This window comes from Telopea speciosissima, chromosome 9, assembly GCF_018873765.1.
Source record: "Telopea speciosissima isolate NSW1024214 ecotype Mountain lineage chromosome 9, Tspe_v1, whole genome shotgun sequence".
In the NCBI taxonomy this organism is placed as follows: Eukaryota; Viridiplantae; Streptophyta; class Magnoliopsida; order Proteales; family Proteaceae; genus Telopea; species Telopea speciosissima.
This window is the reverse complement of record NC_057924.1, coordinates 19913683-19929021: the sequence shown is the minus strand read 5'-3', so window position 1 is coordinate 19929021 and position 15339 is coordinate 19913683. Positions and strand designations below refer to the sequence as shown.

At 41.2% G+C, this 15339-nt stretch overlaps 1 protein-coding gene across 3 annotated transcripts in view; it reads left to right on the top strand.

Moving 5' to 3' along the window:
* The first annotated feature begins 517 nt into the window (after positions 1 to 517).
* Positions 518 to 15339, top strand: part of LOC122640969 (probable pre-mRNA-splicing factor ATP-dependent RNA helicase DEAH9) — an 85351-nt gene continuing 70529 nt past the window's right edge. For 2 of the 3 annotated variants that reach the window (XM_043834269.1, XM_043834270.1), the window contains exons 1-4: positions 526 to 615; positions 701 to 786; positions 10318 to 10387; positions 10525 to 10620. In XM_043834269.1, coding sequence (XP_043690204.1) covers positions 553 to 615; positions 701 to 786; positions 10318 to 10387; positions 10525 to 10620 — 315 coding nt within the window. In that variant the 5' untranslated portion in view covers positions 526 to 552. Of the gene's footprint in view, positions 616 to 700; positions 787 to 10317; positions 10388 to 10524; positions 10621 to 15339 lie in introns of all 3 variants that reach the window. The other variant, XM_043834268.1, reaches the window with a different exon arrangement.

Below are 15339 nucleotides of genomic sequence, written 5' to 3'. Positions count from 1 at the left end.
TTTTCTGTACCACAGAACTCTGCTTTGGATTTTTATCCTTGCTATATTGCTTACTTTGAGAAACAAATGGATTGCTGCAACATTCTGCCTTTGTAACACTGTATTTGCTTTGTAGCGCCTAGAAAAAGAAAGACCTATGAACATGTCATTGCATATAAATAAATAACTCAGCCTATAGTTTTCTGAGAGAGAGAGAGAGAGTTTAAAATTGTTGAGACACTTCACTTGTGTACAAACTTCGCATTGTATAGAATGAGGAGTTCCTACTGCTTCATCTGCAAAAATGCCTTTGCATAAAACCTTTATGGTTTTTTCACGTTTTAATTACCTCTACTCGCTGCATATGTCATTCCTGGCTCCTGGCTCCCCAACCTGTCTATTATTCTCCCAGTTTTATGATTCAAGTGTGTAAGCTACTTTAATTGATATAAATGAACTAATCAATACACTCTTTTTCTTCACAAGCTTTTAGGTTTTGGTGGAAACAGCAAAGTTTACTGACACCCCCCCCCCCCCCAAATTTGTTAATGCTTTGTGTCTATCAGTGTTATAATGGTAGATGAGGCTCATGAAAGGTCCATTTCGACTGATATCTTATTGGGTCTCCTGAAAAAGGTCTTAATTTAAACAAATATTTTTGTTTTTGTTACTCATTTGATAATTCACTTATGGTATAATTACCACCATCCATTAATTCCAGATCCAACGACGTAGACCTGAGTTGCGTCTGATAATCTCCTCTGCTACAATTGAAGCCAAATCAATGTCTGATTTCTTCTGCAACAGGTATCTGTCATGGCCATTTGATTTGGATATTGCCCTTGGTTTGTTTCAGGTGGTGTTTACATTTTGTTGGATTCTTTTTACTATTACATGAAGAAAATGTGCGTCAATCATCATGCGCCATGCATGGGTTATTATTATTGGGTATAGGTGGGTTTTATAAAATGGTGATGATGTGGATCAGTTATTAGTAGTTACATAGAGTGGAGATGATGATGGGTACTTATCAATAGTTTAGTAGCATGGTGTTAGTTGGGTTATAACCACCATGGAGTAGTGAGTTACTTGTGTCGTAGTTATGTAACGGCTAGCTTCGCAGCCCTATTTGATTGTTATTGTGGATGAAGAGGTTATCAGATTATTATCATAAAACTTCTCTTATTGAGACGAGGCAGTCTACCTCGATTTAACCAATCCCTAAAACACCTCCCTCTTCTCTCTATCTTCTACATAGGTAAGATACCAGCTTGGTATCAGCACAAGGGCATGGATGAGCTGGTGGAGAAGTTAGATGTTGAGGTGGAGTCTCTCTCAGAAGGGCAGCAGCAAATTATGAACAAGTTAAACGATGTACTCGAAAAGCTTGGGTCAAGAACAGCACCTATGGAGCATGAGGGAGAGATGTCCATGGCTCTGCTCCTGAACCATGGAGATAGACCTGGAGGTACTACAGGTAGTCAGCTAACCAGAAATCAACCTAGTTTCACTCCAAAATTAGTGAAGCTGGACTTCCCACGCTTCAATGGTGAAGAAGACATGGTTTGTTGGTTTTGTTGAGTTGAGCAATTCTTCCATTTCCACCAAACACCAAGGAAGAAAAGGTGGCATTTGCCTCCTTTCATTTAGAGGGAGATGCCCAATTATGGTACCTGCTTCTCCGACAAGAAGAGGGAGACTTGACTTGGCAACACTTTTGTGAAGGCTTGCATGCAAGGTATGGACCAACACAATTCCAAGACTTCTTCGGGGAGTTAACAAAATTGCAACAGATTGGCTCTGTTCGTAGCTATCAGACACAATTTGAAAGATTATTGTCAAAGGTGGGAGCCCTTCCACCCCATCACCAAGTAAGCTGTTTCATCAGTGGACTCAAAGATAATTTGAAGGTTGATGTGATGATGGGATGTCCGACGACCTTATCTGCTGCCATTGGGCTTGCCAGGTTATTTGAAGCCAGAAATCTGACCCAGAGACGGGTTGTGGCTACAACAGAAGCAAAAAGGGCCACCACTCCCGTGAAGGAACCCAACACATACGGTTCTTCAATTCCGGTGAAAAGAATGACCCCTACCGAGTTGCAAGAAAGGTGGTCCAGGGGATTGTGTTACAACTTACAATTGCAACGAACGCTTTGTACCCGGGCATCGTTGCAAAAAGCTGTTCTTGATTGAAGGTAGTTATTAAGAAGATGGAGGAGTTCCAGCAGCCAAAGTGGACGTGGTCAGGAGTGATGATGTACATGAGACATTGGAATCACTTCACGCCATTTGCGGAACGAGGGTAGCAAAGACGATGCAAGTTAAGGGAAAATGGTGCGACGCATTCCAAGTTCCAACCACAGTGCTAATAGACTCTGGGAGCACTCATAATTTTGAGTGAAACACTTGCAAGAAGAGTGGGTCTTCAACCGGACAAAGACAACCAATTTGAAGTGATGGTGGCGTCCGGAGAGAAATTACCAAGTTCCGGTAAGTGTTCTAATGTCAATCTCTTCCTCCAAGGAGTCCTTATCATGGTGGACTTTTAACTCTTATCATTTGAAGGATATGAGATAATCATAGGGGTACAATGGTTAAAGACTCTTGGTCTAATTGTATGGGATTTTTTCAAACTAAGGATGAAGTTCCATGTTATGGAAAAGGAAGTGGACTTACAAGAAGTAAATACAGTTGAAGATAAGGTAGTAGGGGAGGTGCATATCAACCGCATGGTCAACAAAAGTAGGCAAGGAGTCCTACTACAATTGTATTCCTTTTCAGCCATACCAATTGGGGATAAAGAGGAGCTTTATACTTACCGTTTACATCAAATTCTGGAGAATTACAAGGATGTATTTGAGGAGCCCAAGGGGCTTCCACCTCCCCGATTACATGATCACCGAACCCCCTTCAAACCAGGAAGTGATCTGGTTTGTGTCAAGACGTACTGATACCTGAACTATCAAAAGATGGAGATCGAGCAATTGGTGAAGGAGATGTTGATCATGGGGGTAATTCGACCAAGCAATAGTCCTTACTCTTCTCCAGTATTGCTGGTCAAGAAACATGATGGGAGTTGGAGGACGTGCATGGACTACCGAGCCTTAAACAAACTCACTGTTAAGGATCGGTTCCCCATTCCAGTTATTGATGAACTCTTGGATGAGTTACATGGAGCGCAGGTATTCCCGAAGGTGGACCTGAGATCGAGTTCAAATCCGTGTTGTGCAAGAAGATATAGCAAAGACAGACTTCCGTACGCACCATGATCATTATGAGTTCCTGGTAATGCCATTCGGCCTTACCAATGCATCCTTAACCTTCTAGTCCCTGATGAACAAGGTATTTCAAAATTACTTAAGGAAATTCCTTTTAGTATTTTTTAATGACATATTGATCTATAATAAGACTTGGGAAGAACATTATCTACATTTAGAAGCTGTGTTAACCATCTTAAGAGATCATAAGCTGTTTGTCAAGCGGGAGCAAGGTTTAAAGTATCGGTATCGTGTATTGTATCGGAAGGGTGATTTTAAGAGACATTTCGTATCGTATAAGAGAAATGCAAGATATACTAGATACGTATGGAAATGGTCAAGAAACATATGGAAATGCTTAGGATGTATGCAAAATATAGTTTTGAAGCATAAACACTATAAATAAGTAATATATCATCATCATGTATAAAAAGGAGAATAAAGTACAATGAGACAAGGGCATTCAATTGATTATATATATAGGATGAGGTTTCTTACATGTACTAATACCACTTTTTTTGGGGGTATTGTATTGGTACCGTATTGTATCATTACCTTAAAGATACGATACGCCAAGGTTAGTATCGGCGGATAAGGAAGGATACTTTAAACCTTGAGAGGAGAAATTCTAGTTTGATCAGAATTCCATACATTTTCTTGGCCATATCATATTTGATAGGGGAGTAGCAGGGGACCCCGACATGATTTCCACCACGACAGGCCGGCCCTTGCCAAAGATGCCCAAGATTCTGAGGGGTTTCTTGGGGCTAACCGGTTATTACAGCAAATTCATTCATGACTATGGGAAGATAACCTGGCTCCTTACCAACATGCTTAAAAAGAACTCCTAGTGGTCGACTACAGCCAAAGAAGCCTTCCAAAAGCTTAAAGAAGCCTTGACATGGGCACCGGTCTTGGCCTTACCTGACTTCTCCCAGGGATTTATCATAGAATGCGATGCAAGTGGCACAGGGGTGGGAGCTGTCCTTATGGAAGACAAACCAATCGCTTTCTTTAGCAAGGCCCTACAAGGAAGGAACCTTCTCTTATCCGCATACAAGAAAGAGATGCTTGCGCTGGTCATAGCTGTACAAAAATGACACTTCTTTTTTGTTAGTATGCCAATTCATGGTGCGAACAAATCAGTGAAGCCGTCAATACTTGTAGGACCAGAAGATTGTTTTTCCAGCTCAGTAGAGGTGGCTTTATAAGTTGATGAGCTATGATTTCATTATTGAGTATAGAAGGGGCTAGGAGAACATCATGGCTGATGCCTTATCACGGAGAGAAGAAATAAGAGATGAAGATAAAGATAAGGAAGGGAAGTTGGAGGCAATTTCGTTACCCAAATCTGATTTGACCGAGGCCATCAAAGAAGAAATTCAATTGGATCCAACTCTACACGCCCTGAAGAATTGTATAGAGGAAGGAGAAGCCGTCAGGCCATGGCCGGTTAGAGAAGGACTCATGTTTTTTTAAGAATTCACCCTTAATAAAGGATATCATTGAGCACCTCCATGGTAGTACCCACGAAGGGTACCAGAAGACTTTCCACTGAGTTAGGTCAACCTTCTATCATAGTTGTCAAGGCGTCGCCTAGGCGATGCCTTGGCATCCATGCGCCTTGCTCTCGCCTTGATTTCTGGTGTCGCCTTGCTCGCCTGGGCGACGCCTTGTCGCCTTGTTGTTGTCACCTTGTTTTTTAACCCCCCGGCTGCCTTGATTCGCCTAAGCGCCATAACAACTATGCCTTCTATTGGCAAGGCATGAGAGCTTGCACTAGGAAGACCATTGCCGCTTGTGATATCTGTCAATGTCATAAGGTGGGGCAAGCCTCTCTTGCCGGTTTTCTTCAACCTTTACTGATTCCTTCTCGAAATCTGGGAAGACATCTCAATGGACTTTGTAGAAGGTCTTCCAGTCTCCAAAGGTAAATCTGTCATATTTGTTGTTATCGACAGGTTGTCAAAGTAATACCACATCATACCGATTTTCCATCCGTATACGGCAACAAGCGTTGCTCAAGACTTTTTTGAGCAAGTGTTCAAGCTCCATGGAATACCACACACCATTGTTTGTGATGGAGACCCTACGTTCACTAGGAAATTTTGGGCGGAACTGTTTTGTCTTAACGGCACCAGCTTTAATTATAGTTCAGCCTACCATCCACAGACGGACGGGCAAAGTAAGGTTGTGAATCGCACATTGGAAATGTATTTAAGGTGTTTGTGCAACTCTAAACCCAAGGAGTGGGGAAGATGGATATCATGGGCAGAATGCTGTTACAATACCAGTTGGCATTCGACGATTAAGGCAACTCCTTTTGAGGTGGTTTTTGGCCACCCTCCACCCACCTTAATGTCCTATGTTCGAGGTTCAGTTCAGGTTGATTCTGTCGAACAACAGTTGATTGCTCAAGATCTCATCATACAATGCGGGACAACACAAGGGGGCACAAGGTTGAATGAAGCAGGTGTATGATTGAGACCACCCATAGAACTAAAACTTGGAACTCGACCCCAACTTGACCCCTTGGAAAACCGAGTTGACTCGAGATATCTCGAGATCTCGGTCGAGTTGGTGCATTTCTGACTCGAAACTTGGTTTCGATGGGTTTTGGACCTAGTTTGGGTCTAAAACTTGGTACTCAGCCTATTTTAGGCCATTTAAACGCAATGACACTATTGGATTTTGCTAAAACAAAGTCCAAATATGAGTTTCACTTCGGACCCTAGGTTGGTAGGCGACGACGTACTAAAATGCCCTACTCTACACATAATTTAGTAATAGAAAGCAATCAAAACATTCAATTAATGTAAAACAACTTAAATAAGCATTAGAAATGTTAAAGTTTACAATACATCAATCTGTTTAACAATGTTACATTATATAAAATATGATTGATTAATGAATTCAGTCCCAAAAACTATCCACATAGAATTCCCATGTCATAGGATTGCTGTAGTGTTGCACATGGTTTGCCACAACATTCATATAAGTGTTGTCATCAACATATGCCAATTCCCCTATCCTAGGGTACATGGGAGGCAGTTGCCATGAGGCGTGAGATCTACTGCTACTGTCATATTGTGGCATGTATGGGTGTGGCTGGTTTGGGACTGGGAATATGGGCCCAAAACCTGACCCAGTGCTTTGATTGTCAAACTCAAGTGCTGACTGCCAAGGTTTGAACAAATTTTTTTGAAAAAAATAGATTTGGGGAAAAATTGTTTACCTTTGAAAAATGCTTCAATTTTGTAGCTGAATCCTTCAATTGTGTAGCTAATCAACTCTCCGGCAGGTTGTACGTTGAAATCCGGAGGTAAAATGAGCTTACAACCTTCACATGGGAAGAAAAGAGGTTCTGGACAGAACTCGATCGAGATATCTCGAGTTCTGTCGAGTTACGATACTTTTAAAGGATAAGATGGGTCAAGATCTGGGTCGACCCGAGACGAGATCTCGAGTTACCTGAGATCTTGACTGAGATATTGCACTTTTAGAACTCGTATGAAGTCTCGTCTTGACCCCTTGGAAAACCGAGATCTCGGGAGTTTTAGTTCTATGAGACCACCACGAGAGGGAATTTCAAAAGGGGATTGGGTGTATCTTAGGCTGCAGCAGGCAGCCACCTTATTCTTGAGAAGAAACTTGAAACTATCGCCCAGATTTTATGGGCTGTATCAGGTGCTTCAGCGTATTGGCGCCGTGGCTTACAAGCTTGACTTACCTAAGGACTCAAAAATCCGTCCTGGTTTTCATGTGTCTCAGCTTAAAGGGAAGATTGGTGAACATTGTACAAGTTCAATTTGAACTTTGAACTATCCAGGGTGATGATGAAGTTGCACCCAAAACCTCAAGCCGTCTTAGAGCTATTTAAGAGGAAGTATCAGATATTGGTTCACTGGCAGGGTCTATCTCCGGCAGAAGCAACTTGGGAGGACTATTCCAGGATGGCATGTCAATTTCCTGAATTGGGCCTTGAGGACAAGGCTGTCCATTAGGGAAGGGATTGTTACATGCGTCAATTGTCATGCACCATGCATGGGTTATTATTATCAGGTATAGGTGGGTTACGTAAAATGGTGATGATGTGGATCAGTTATTAGTAGTTATGTAGAGTGGAGATGATGTGGAGTAGTTATCAGTAGTTTAGAAGCATGGTGTTAGTGGGGTTATAATGAGTTACTTATGTCATTGTTATGTAACGTCCAGCCTTGGCAGCACTATTTAATTGTTATTGTGAATGAAGGAGGTTATTAGACTATTATCCTAAAACTTCTCTTAATAAAGACGAAGCAGGCTACCTCGATTTAGCTGATCCCTAAAACATCTCCTCCTCTCTATCTTCTTTGTTGACCAAAATAGGGAAGCGTATCCAAACCTTGTACATACCAGAAAACTTATCTTACCAGAATATGTTCTGTTGGCAATAATTGGAATACGGTAGTTTCATAAGTTGCACATTGAGTGCTTTTAAGAGAATTATTTTTTTAATCTAAATTTAATGTTCCCAACAAAGATGGAGTATAGTCGATTGCATGGGAACTGGGAAGTCATACTGATGTTCATTAGTGGGACAGGGCCCACAGTGTTTCTTTGATTTCTAGTCACTGTAATTCTATTCATCAGATGTATTGCCCTTTTTTTATTTGTGTTAAGATATTGTTAGATCTTACAAAAAAAAAAGAAGGTAATCTATTGTTAGCATTGCTGCTACTATTTGTGTGGCCATTTGTTCATAAAATAAAATTTCTTTGACTTCAGTTGAAGATGGGCGTTGACGTATAGCAGAAATCTCAAAGGGCTCTCTTAATTCCTTCTCTTTAAAATTGCTTTTTTTTTATGGATTGCCATGTTAGACATACTTTTTATTATTAATGAGGAGATGGAACTCCGATTCTAGCCCTCATGTTCTGTGTAAAGCAAAATGTATGCCTATGGCCCTCCTAAAACCTTCATCTGCATGTTAGGAAATAGGATGTGGTGGCTCTTTTGGTTTGCTTTTTCCCATGAGGCACTATACAATAATGTTTCTCCCCAGCTTGCATATTTTTCTCTATATCTCAGATTGTCTTCTGGTTGAGTTGGAGTATTTATTAAGTTTTGACACTTTTTTAATAGTAAAACTAATTTAGACAAAGCAATATTTGTTTTTCTTTGAACGAGTGCATCCAAGATTTGGATATTCTCTTAAAGCTATAATTGTGTGCAATGAGTTAGCTTAATAGTTTTATCATATTCACAATTTTGTGATTTTTTTCCTAATAAGTTACGATTGATGACAAGGAAATAGAGTACAAAATGCTAATACAACAACAACAGGTGGGCCTGGCATCATTCCCATACATCCATATCCCCCATAGTTCGAGAACTTGCGAGATCTCTGCGAGTTTCTCCTTTTTTTGAGAAACCGAGACGAGATGGGATACGATACAAAATAATACAAGATCTCGGCGAGATCTCGGATCTCGGGTTGACCCATGGAAATGACCCATCTACTATGTATTTACTTACCTAACTCGACAAAACTCTTATATGCTTGCTGTGGAGCACCATATGCAACATTACAGCAACACTATGTCATGGGAAGACTATGTGACACTAGCGGGGACTGAATACTTGATTCAAATTCATTTTATGTGATGATAGTTGTAACACTGTTAAACAATTTGATGTATCACTTTAACATTTCTAATTCTTATTTAAGTTGTTTAGCTATTAATTGAATGTTTTGCTTGCTTTCTATTACTAAATTATGTGTAGAGTAGGGTATTTTAGTACATCATCGCCTACCAACCTATGGTCCGAATTGAAACTCATATTTGGACTTTATTTTACAAAATCTAATAATGCCATTGTGTTTAAATGGTCTAAAATAGGTTGAATACCAAGTTTCAGACCCAAACTAGGTCTAAAACCCACTGAGTTGAGGCTTCGAGTTGAAAAAAAAAATGCACCAACTCGGCGAGATCTCAACTCGACTCGGTTTTCCCAAGGGCCGAGTTGGTACCGTACCGAGACCCGAGTTTTAGTACCTTGATATCCCCTAATCATAGTCTTGGTGTCGCCACTCCTTTATCCAAGTCATCTGCTACCTTATTAGCTGATGCAGATCGAAGAAGGAAACGATATGAAACCCGAAACATGGAGTTTCTAGGAAGTTCCCCTCTATGGAGTTGAAGCTGTGAAAACTAGTGAAACGATATGAAACCCGAAACATGGTAAAAAATTTCGCCGAAACTGTGAAATTTCGACTGCAACTTGGTAAGACCCAGGTATTGCACCTGGTTTCATTCTGACCTATGTCGAAACTGAAATTTTTTGTGCAATTTCAAACATTGTTAGCATCTCACTAGGCTCCACAGCATCTCATAGCTTTTGGCATAAAACCAGAATTTTCTTTTCAACTTCATAACTTCCTTCGAAATGCTTACAGGCAGTCCTTTTATAGAGTGGCTAGGAGGGTTCTAGACTTGCATTGGGTCTTTCTCCTAGACTCTTTGACCATTTAATGAACTGCACATTTTTAAGGACTTACAACAATCAATAGACTGACTCATTGACTAAAATTATATCTTCTAAGACGTTAGATAATAGTTGTAACTAACTAGATAATGCTTCTCAAATTCTGTACACATGCATTAATTACTGTTGATCTTTCTTTGACTAAGATGGACTGGATTAAGTAGGACTGGTTTTGGGTGAACCGGAAAACCCAGACCTGGTTGGTCTGGTCTGAACCAACTGAACCTGATTCAGTTGAACCAGAACAGGTTCATTCAATGAACCATAGGCCTGGTTCCTCCCTTCTTGCAATGGTACTGCTTGGAGTAGAACTTATCTACATTGTAGAAACTTGCCACCTGCAATAGAAGGAGTTTTCTATTCTTCTTTCTTCGATCTGCATCAGTAGCACTTCTTAGGTTCCATTGGAAGGCAATTCGAAAATTTGAACCTAGTCTTTGTGATGTCATCTATCAGGTTTTAAATTTTAGTCAGGATTGTAGTGTTTTCATTTTTGGATTTCTCGGCCCAATATGCATTCTGATCCTTTGTTTTGTTTTTCTGGTCAACAGCAAGCGACATCAGGGGCAAGGAGGTGAAGAACATGTACCAAGACCAGAGCCTGCTATTCTATCAGTTGAAGTATGACACGTCGATTTATATATTCCTTTTGATAGTGATTAGTGTCTCCTAGTGTTTTTTTTTTATGACTTTATCTTCTGTATTAACAAAGAAGGTATAACGAGTCTAAGCGAGGGTTATCTCTCTTTTAATTGCAGGGTAGAGGGTTTAATGTACAAGTTCATTATCTTGAAGAACCTGTTTCTGACTATCTGCAAGCTGCTGTTTCAACTGTCTTGTTGATCCATGATCAGGTAGCCAGGTTTTGACATGTATAATACCAGTTTTAACTTTGAAATAAGTCTGTGATGCAGTATCTTGGCACCAGTAACAATGCCTAGAGAAAAAGAATAGCTTGTGGTTTCGGGAGCTTTAGACTTCTTAGTTTCTCTAGGAATCCTATTCCTTATCTACTATGGAGTTCTATTTAAGTAGAATTCTGTATTCTGTTTCTTTTCCTATTTTGATTATTTTTATGCGCCTAGGTCAGGCTGGATTAGGAATTTATTAGTCCAGCGCTGTTATAAGTTGATTTTCTTTCATTATGTTAAGTCCTAGTCGGTTTAGGAATCCAAACATAGCTGTTCGTTCTTGAGTCATTTTAGAACTTATTTTCAGTCTTTTATTGGTCAATTATGTTGCCAGGTTGATTAGTAGTTGGTTTAGGCTGTTTCGAGTCATGTTAGGAGTCATATTTGAAGAGTTCATACATACATACATACATACATAGATAGATAGATGTAACCGGCCATTGAGGCACACGAATTTGAATAGCTTTTGCCTCTATGTTCTGTGTAAATTCAGAATAGCTTTTGTGAGATGCAGCAGCAACCCTTAGTGAGATAATAAGGCAGGTTGGTGGGATTCCAATATAGTTCCAGGTGAGAAGCTTAGTCCATGTAACTTCTACCCTGATGAGGTTTAGTAATGTATATTGATCCTTTTTTGGAATTGATGAGCCTTATTCTTCTTTATGGGCTAAAATCATGCACAAGTCTTTTTCAGAAGACTTGAGAAAGGGAGAAGGATCACCTGCTTGGCTGCTTTATGCAACAATCCATAAAAAGACTCGCCTTACATGGATCTATTACCATTTACCAACAGTGTTCCATCCTTTCCAGTTATGACTTTCATAAAGGGCGTACTTACTGCATGAGGCTCCCGCCACTGCGGGGTCTGGGGAGGGTCATAATGTACGCAGCCTTATCCCTGCTTTGCAGAGAGGCTGTTTCCAGAGACTCTTAACCCGTGACCACTTGGTCAGTTGGTCACAATGGAGCAACCTAACTGTTGCACCAAGGTCCACCGTCTCCCATTATGACTTTCATGATACGAGTAAAGGTTTGAGATTTCGACATGATAGGTCATTTCCAGTTATGTCTCTCATGATGTGAGTGAAGGTTTGAGATTTTGACCGCTGTCGAAATCGAATATTTTATTGAAATGGTTAATATCTGGTTGCAATTTGAAAAATGAAAGGAAATGTGGGGAATACTAAGAATTTTGCACTGAAACTTTAAGGGATGCTTATTTAACATGAATACACTTGTATGAATGATTGAGGGTGGACCTCGGTGCAATGATATGGTTACTGCATTGCGACCTAGTAGGCGCAGGTTTTTGAGTCGGGAACAGCCTCTCTGTCAAGTGGGGGTAAGGCTGTGTACATTATGACCCGGACCCCGCAGGATCCTTGATGTAGATCAAAACATGAAGAAGAGGCCCAACACTGTTCATGTTACTGTTCACGTGAACAGTGTCACATATTGCCTTGGTGGGAATGCTACTATAAGATCCTGTGGGGCCCAAGAGTCCAAGACCAGTTCTTGTGAAGACTTTGTTAGAAGGGTCAATTTTGTCTATGCGTGAGGATTTAGGACTTGGGAGTTTAGTTTAGTTTCTAATTTCATAGTTTCTATTTTAGAAACCTTGTCATGCTATGTTTCTAATTCTTAGTTTAGTTTCTATTTCCTAGTTTCTAATTTTAGAACATTGTCAAAGTTAGTTTCTATTTCTTTGTAACTTGAGAGGCAAGCTATTGCCCTCTATTAATATGTAAGGCTTTTAGGAGCCAACCAGCCCACGATTTAATGAAGTTGAATATTGCTTTGAGCATGTTTCCTGTCCAAGTGTGTGACATGAAGGGTTGCTGAGAGCCAAAACCCGAAGGGCTGAGAGAGCCGAATCTCCTTATCCCCCTTTATCTTCTCCTCCTACCCTACTCTGTCTCCTTTGCTGTTGCTGCTGCTGAGACACTCCAACTTGCTAATGTGCTACACTCTTGAAGACCTAATCAGCTACTAATCATCCCTGTGAATTGCTGTTACTGCCTCCCATCAAGTTATTAACAGAGGGTTGCAGTTCTCCTGCGATTCCAGTTTCTGCCCAGATTTTCCAGCAAACTTCAAGTGCTAATATCTCTATAACCAAGGCTCATACTCAGCAGAGGTTTGGAGAGCAGAATCACACAATCAAGCGATACACTCGATCCCAAGTTTGGTGTTCTAAATTCCACTGGTTTGGGAGATCTGTCCTAACCTTCTATTTTGGGATTCCCTTCATATCTCCCTTGTTAGCCATCAGAACTGGCTGAGATTTGAAACACAAGACCTACCCAGTCCCTGCTCCATTCGATCCTAGTTTGACATCAAACTGCTGGCTGGATTACCTAGCATTTGTTACCTTCTTGTTGTAATATGGGTTCAAGGGTAAAATTGTCCTAGGGGTAATTGTGTCCTTGTACCTATTCTAGAATGTTCTTTATCATATTATAAAAAAAGCATGGCTGTGGTCACATTGATCAAGCCAGTAATCACGGAATTCAACATTGCATTAGAGCCAAAAATCTTCCGGGAATATGGGATATAACTTTTTTTTCCTCTCTCTCTCTCTCCCTTTCGTGATCTCGCCCTAAGCCCTCCACCGCCAGCCTCCGCCAGCTTCCGCCAGCCTTCACCAACCTTCTGCCAGCCCTTCCGCCACCTTCCGCCAGCCCTCCACCACGTCCAACAGCCTTCCACCACCTCCAACAGCCCCTTCCAGCCTCCCACCTCCCTTCTTTCTTGCGGGATCTCCACTCCCTTTTGCCCTTTTTTTTTTTCTTTCACCCTTGGTGGTGAGTTGACTCACACCAAGGGCTGCTTATTGCCCTCCATATGATTTGATTTTTTTTTGAGGATTAATTTTCTGTTCCTGTGATTTTTTTTCTCACCAACCACCATGACTGACGTTTCGGAGATCACTTCTGCTTCCTCTGGCCCCGATGGTTCATCGCAACGTGATTTTCTTCCGTTTCCGGTGAACCCTATTAAATTAAATGGCAACAACTATCTCTTGTGGTTTCGTTCTTGCTTGTTAGCAATTGGTTCCCGTGGTCTCTCTGGTTACATCACGGGCATTGCTGTCAGGCCTACAGAGGCTGGTCATGCACAGGATTGATGGATGAATTTTAATTTCTTGGTCATGTCCTATTTGGTTAATTCCATGGACCAAGAAATTGCCGGGTGGTACATTCTCCTTGATACGGCTGCCAAGATATGGAAGACAGCCCAGGACACCTATTCTCAGGTCGGGAATGCCGCCTAGTGCTATGAGCTCCCTCAGAAGATCCACTCTACCATGCAATTGGAGCTGTCCCTTTCTAAATATTATAATAAAATGTGCACTATGTGGCAGCAATTGGATTTTTCGGGCACCTTCACTGCAACCTGTGATGTTGACGCAACAACTTTCCGGAAATGGGAAGATGGTTTGCGCCATTTTTTGGCTGGTCTCAATATTGAGTTTCATCAGATCAGGGCCACTACTCTAACTTGTGATCCTCTACCACTCTTGAGCAAGCCTATGCGATTCTTTCGGTTGAAGACAGTAGGCGTACAACCATGGTTACTCTTGTTACTCAAGAACGATCGACCCTTATTTCTGGTTCTCAATCTTCTTCCCATGGGAACTCTTCCCGTACTGTTGGTGGTGATCGGACGACTAGTGATCGCCCCCCTATTAAATGCGATCACTGTGGGAAGGAATGACATACCAAGGACCGATGTTGGAAGCTTCATGGTCGCCCTGCGGATACTCGTGGGTGTGGGAAGGGTGGTTCCAATCGGCCCATCAATGCCCGTGTAAATCAGACCTCTACTGAAGAGCAGCCCGAACAATCTCTTTTCCAAGTTATGGCTAAGCTGCAAAATCTCCGGGATATGATGATTCGATTGAACATGCTTCTTCGGCATCTGTCTCCTTCATTGGCTGCTTCGGCTGTTTCTTTACCTTCCGACCATACTACCGCTTCTTCCACAGCTATTCCATTTGGTGGGAATTGCACTTCGGTCATACCTGATTCTTGGGTCATTGACTCAGGGGCAACCGATCATATGAGGTTTATCCTCTCTTTTTTTTCAAATATTCTCCTTTATCTGGTTATAACATGGTTCGGGTGGTTGATGGGTCTCTTTCTCCTATATCGGGAAAGGGGTCCATTCAGTGCACCTCTTCTCTGTGCCTTTCCTTTGTTTTACATGTTCCTCAATTTTCTACTAATTAAACTGCAAAGTAACATTTTTTCCCAAACACTGTTTGTTCCATGACACACAGGTCGTACGATTGCATGTAGTAAGGTGGTTGGTAGTCTGTTCATGGTTGATGGTTCACCAGCAGCTTTGACATCTCAGTCTCCATCTTCTGATCCCACCTCTGCGTTACTTAAGTTGAATAATTGGCATTGTCGTTTGGGCCATCCCCATTGGGAGTTTTATCAGTTCTTTTTCTTAGTTTATTGAAACTTTGTAATCCGAATAATTTTTCTTGTGATTCTTGCACTTTGGCAAAGGAAACTAGAAGTGTTTATCCAATTTCTGATAGTAGGAGTTTGTCTCCCTTTGGTTTAATTCATTCTAATGTATGGGACCTTGTCTGATGTGTTTCTACCTCTGGGTTTCGGTCGTTTATCACCTTCATTGACTGTTACAGTCACA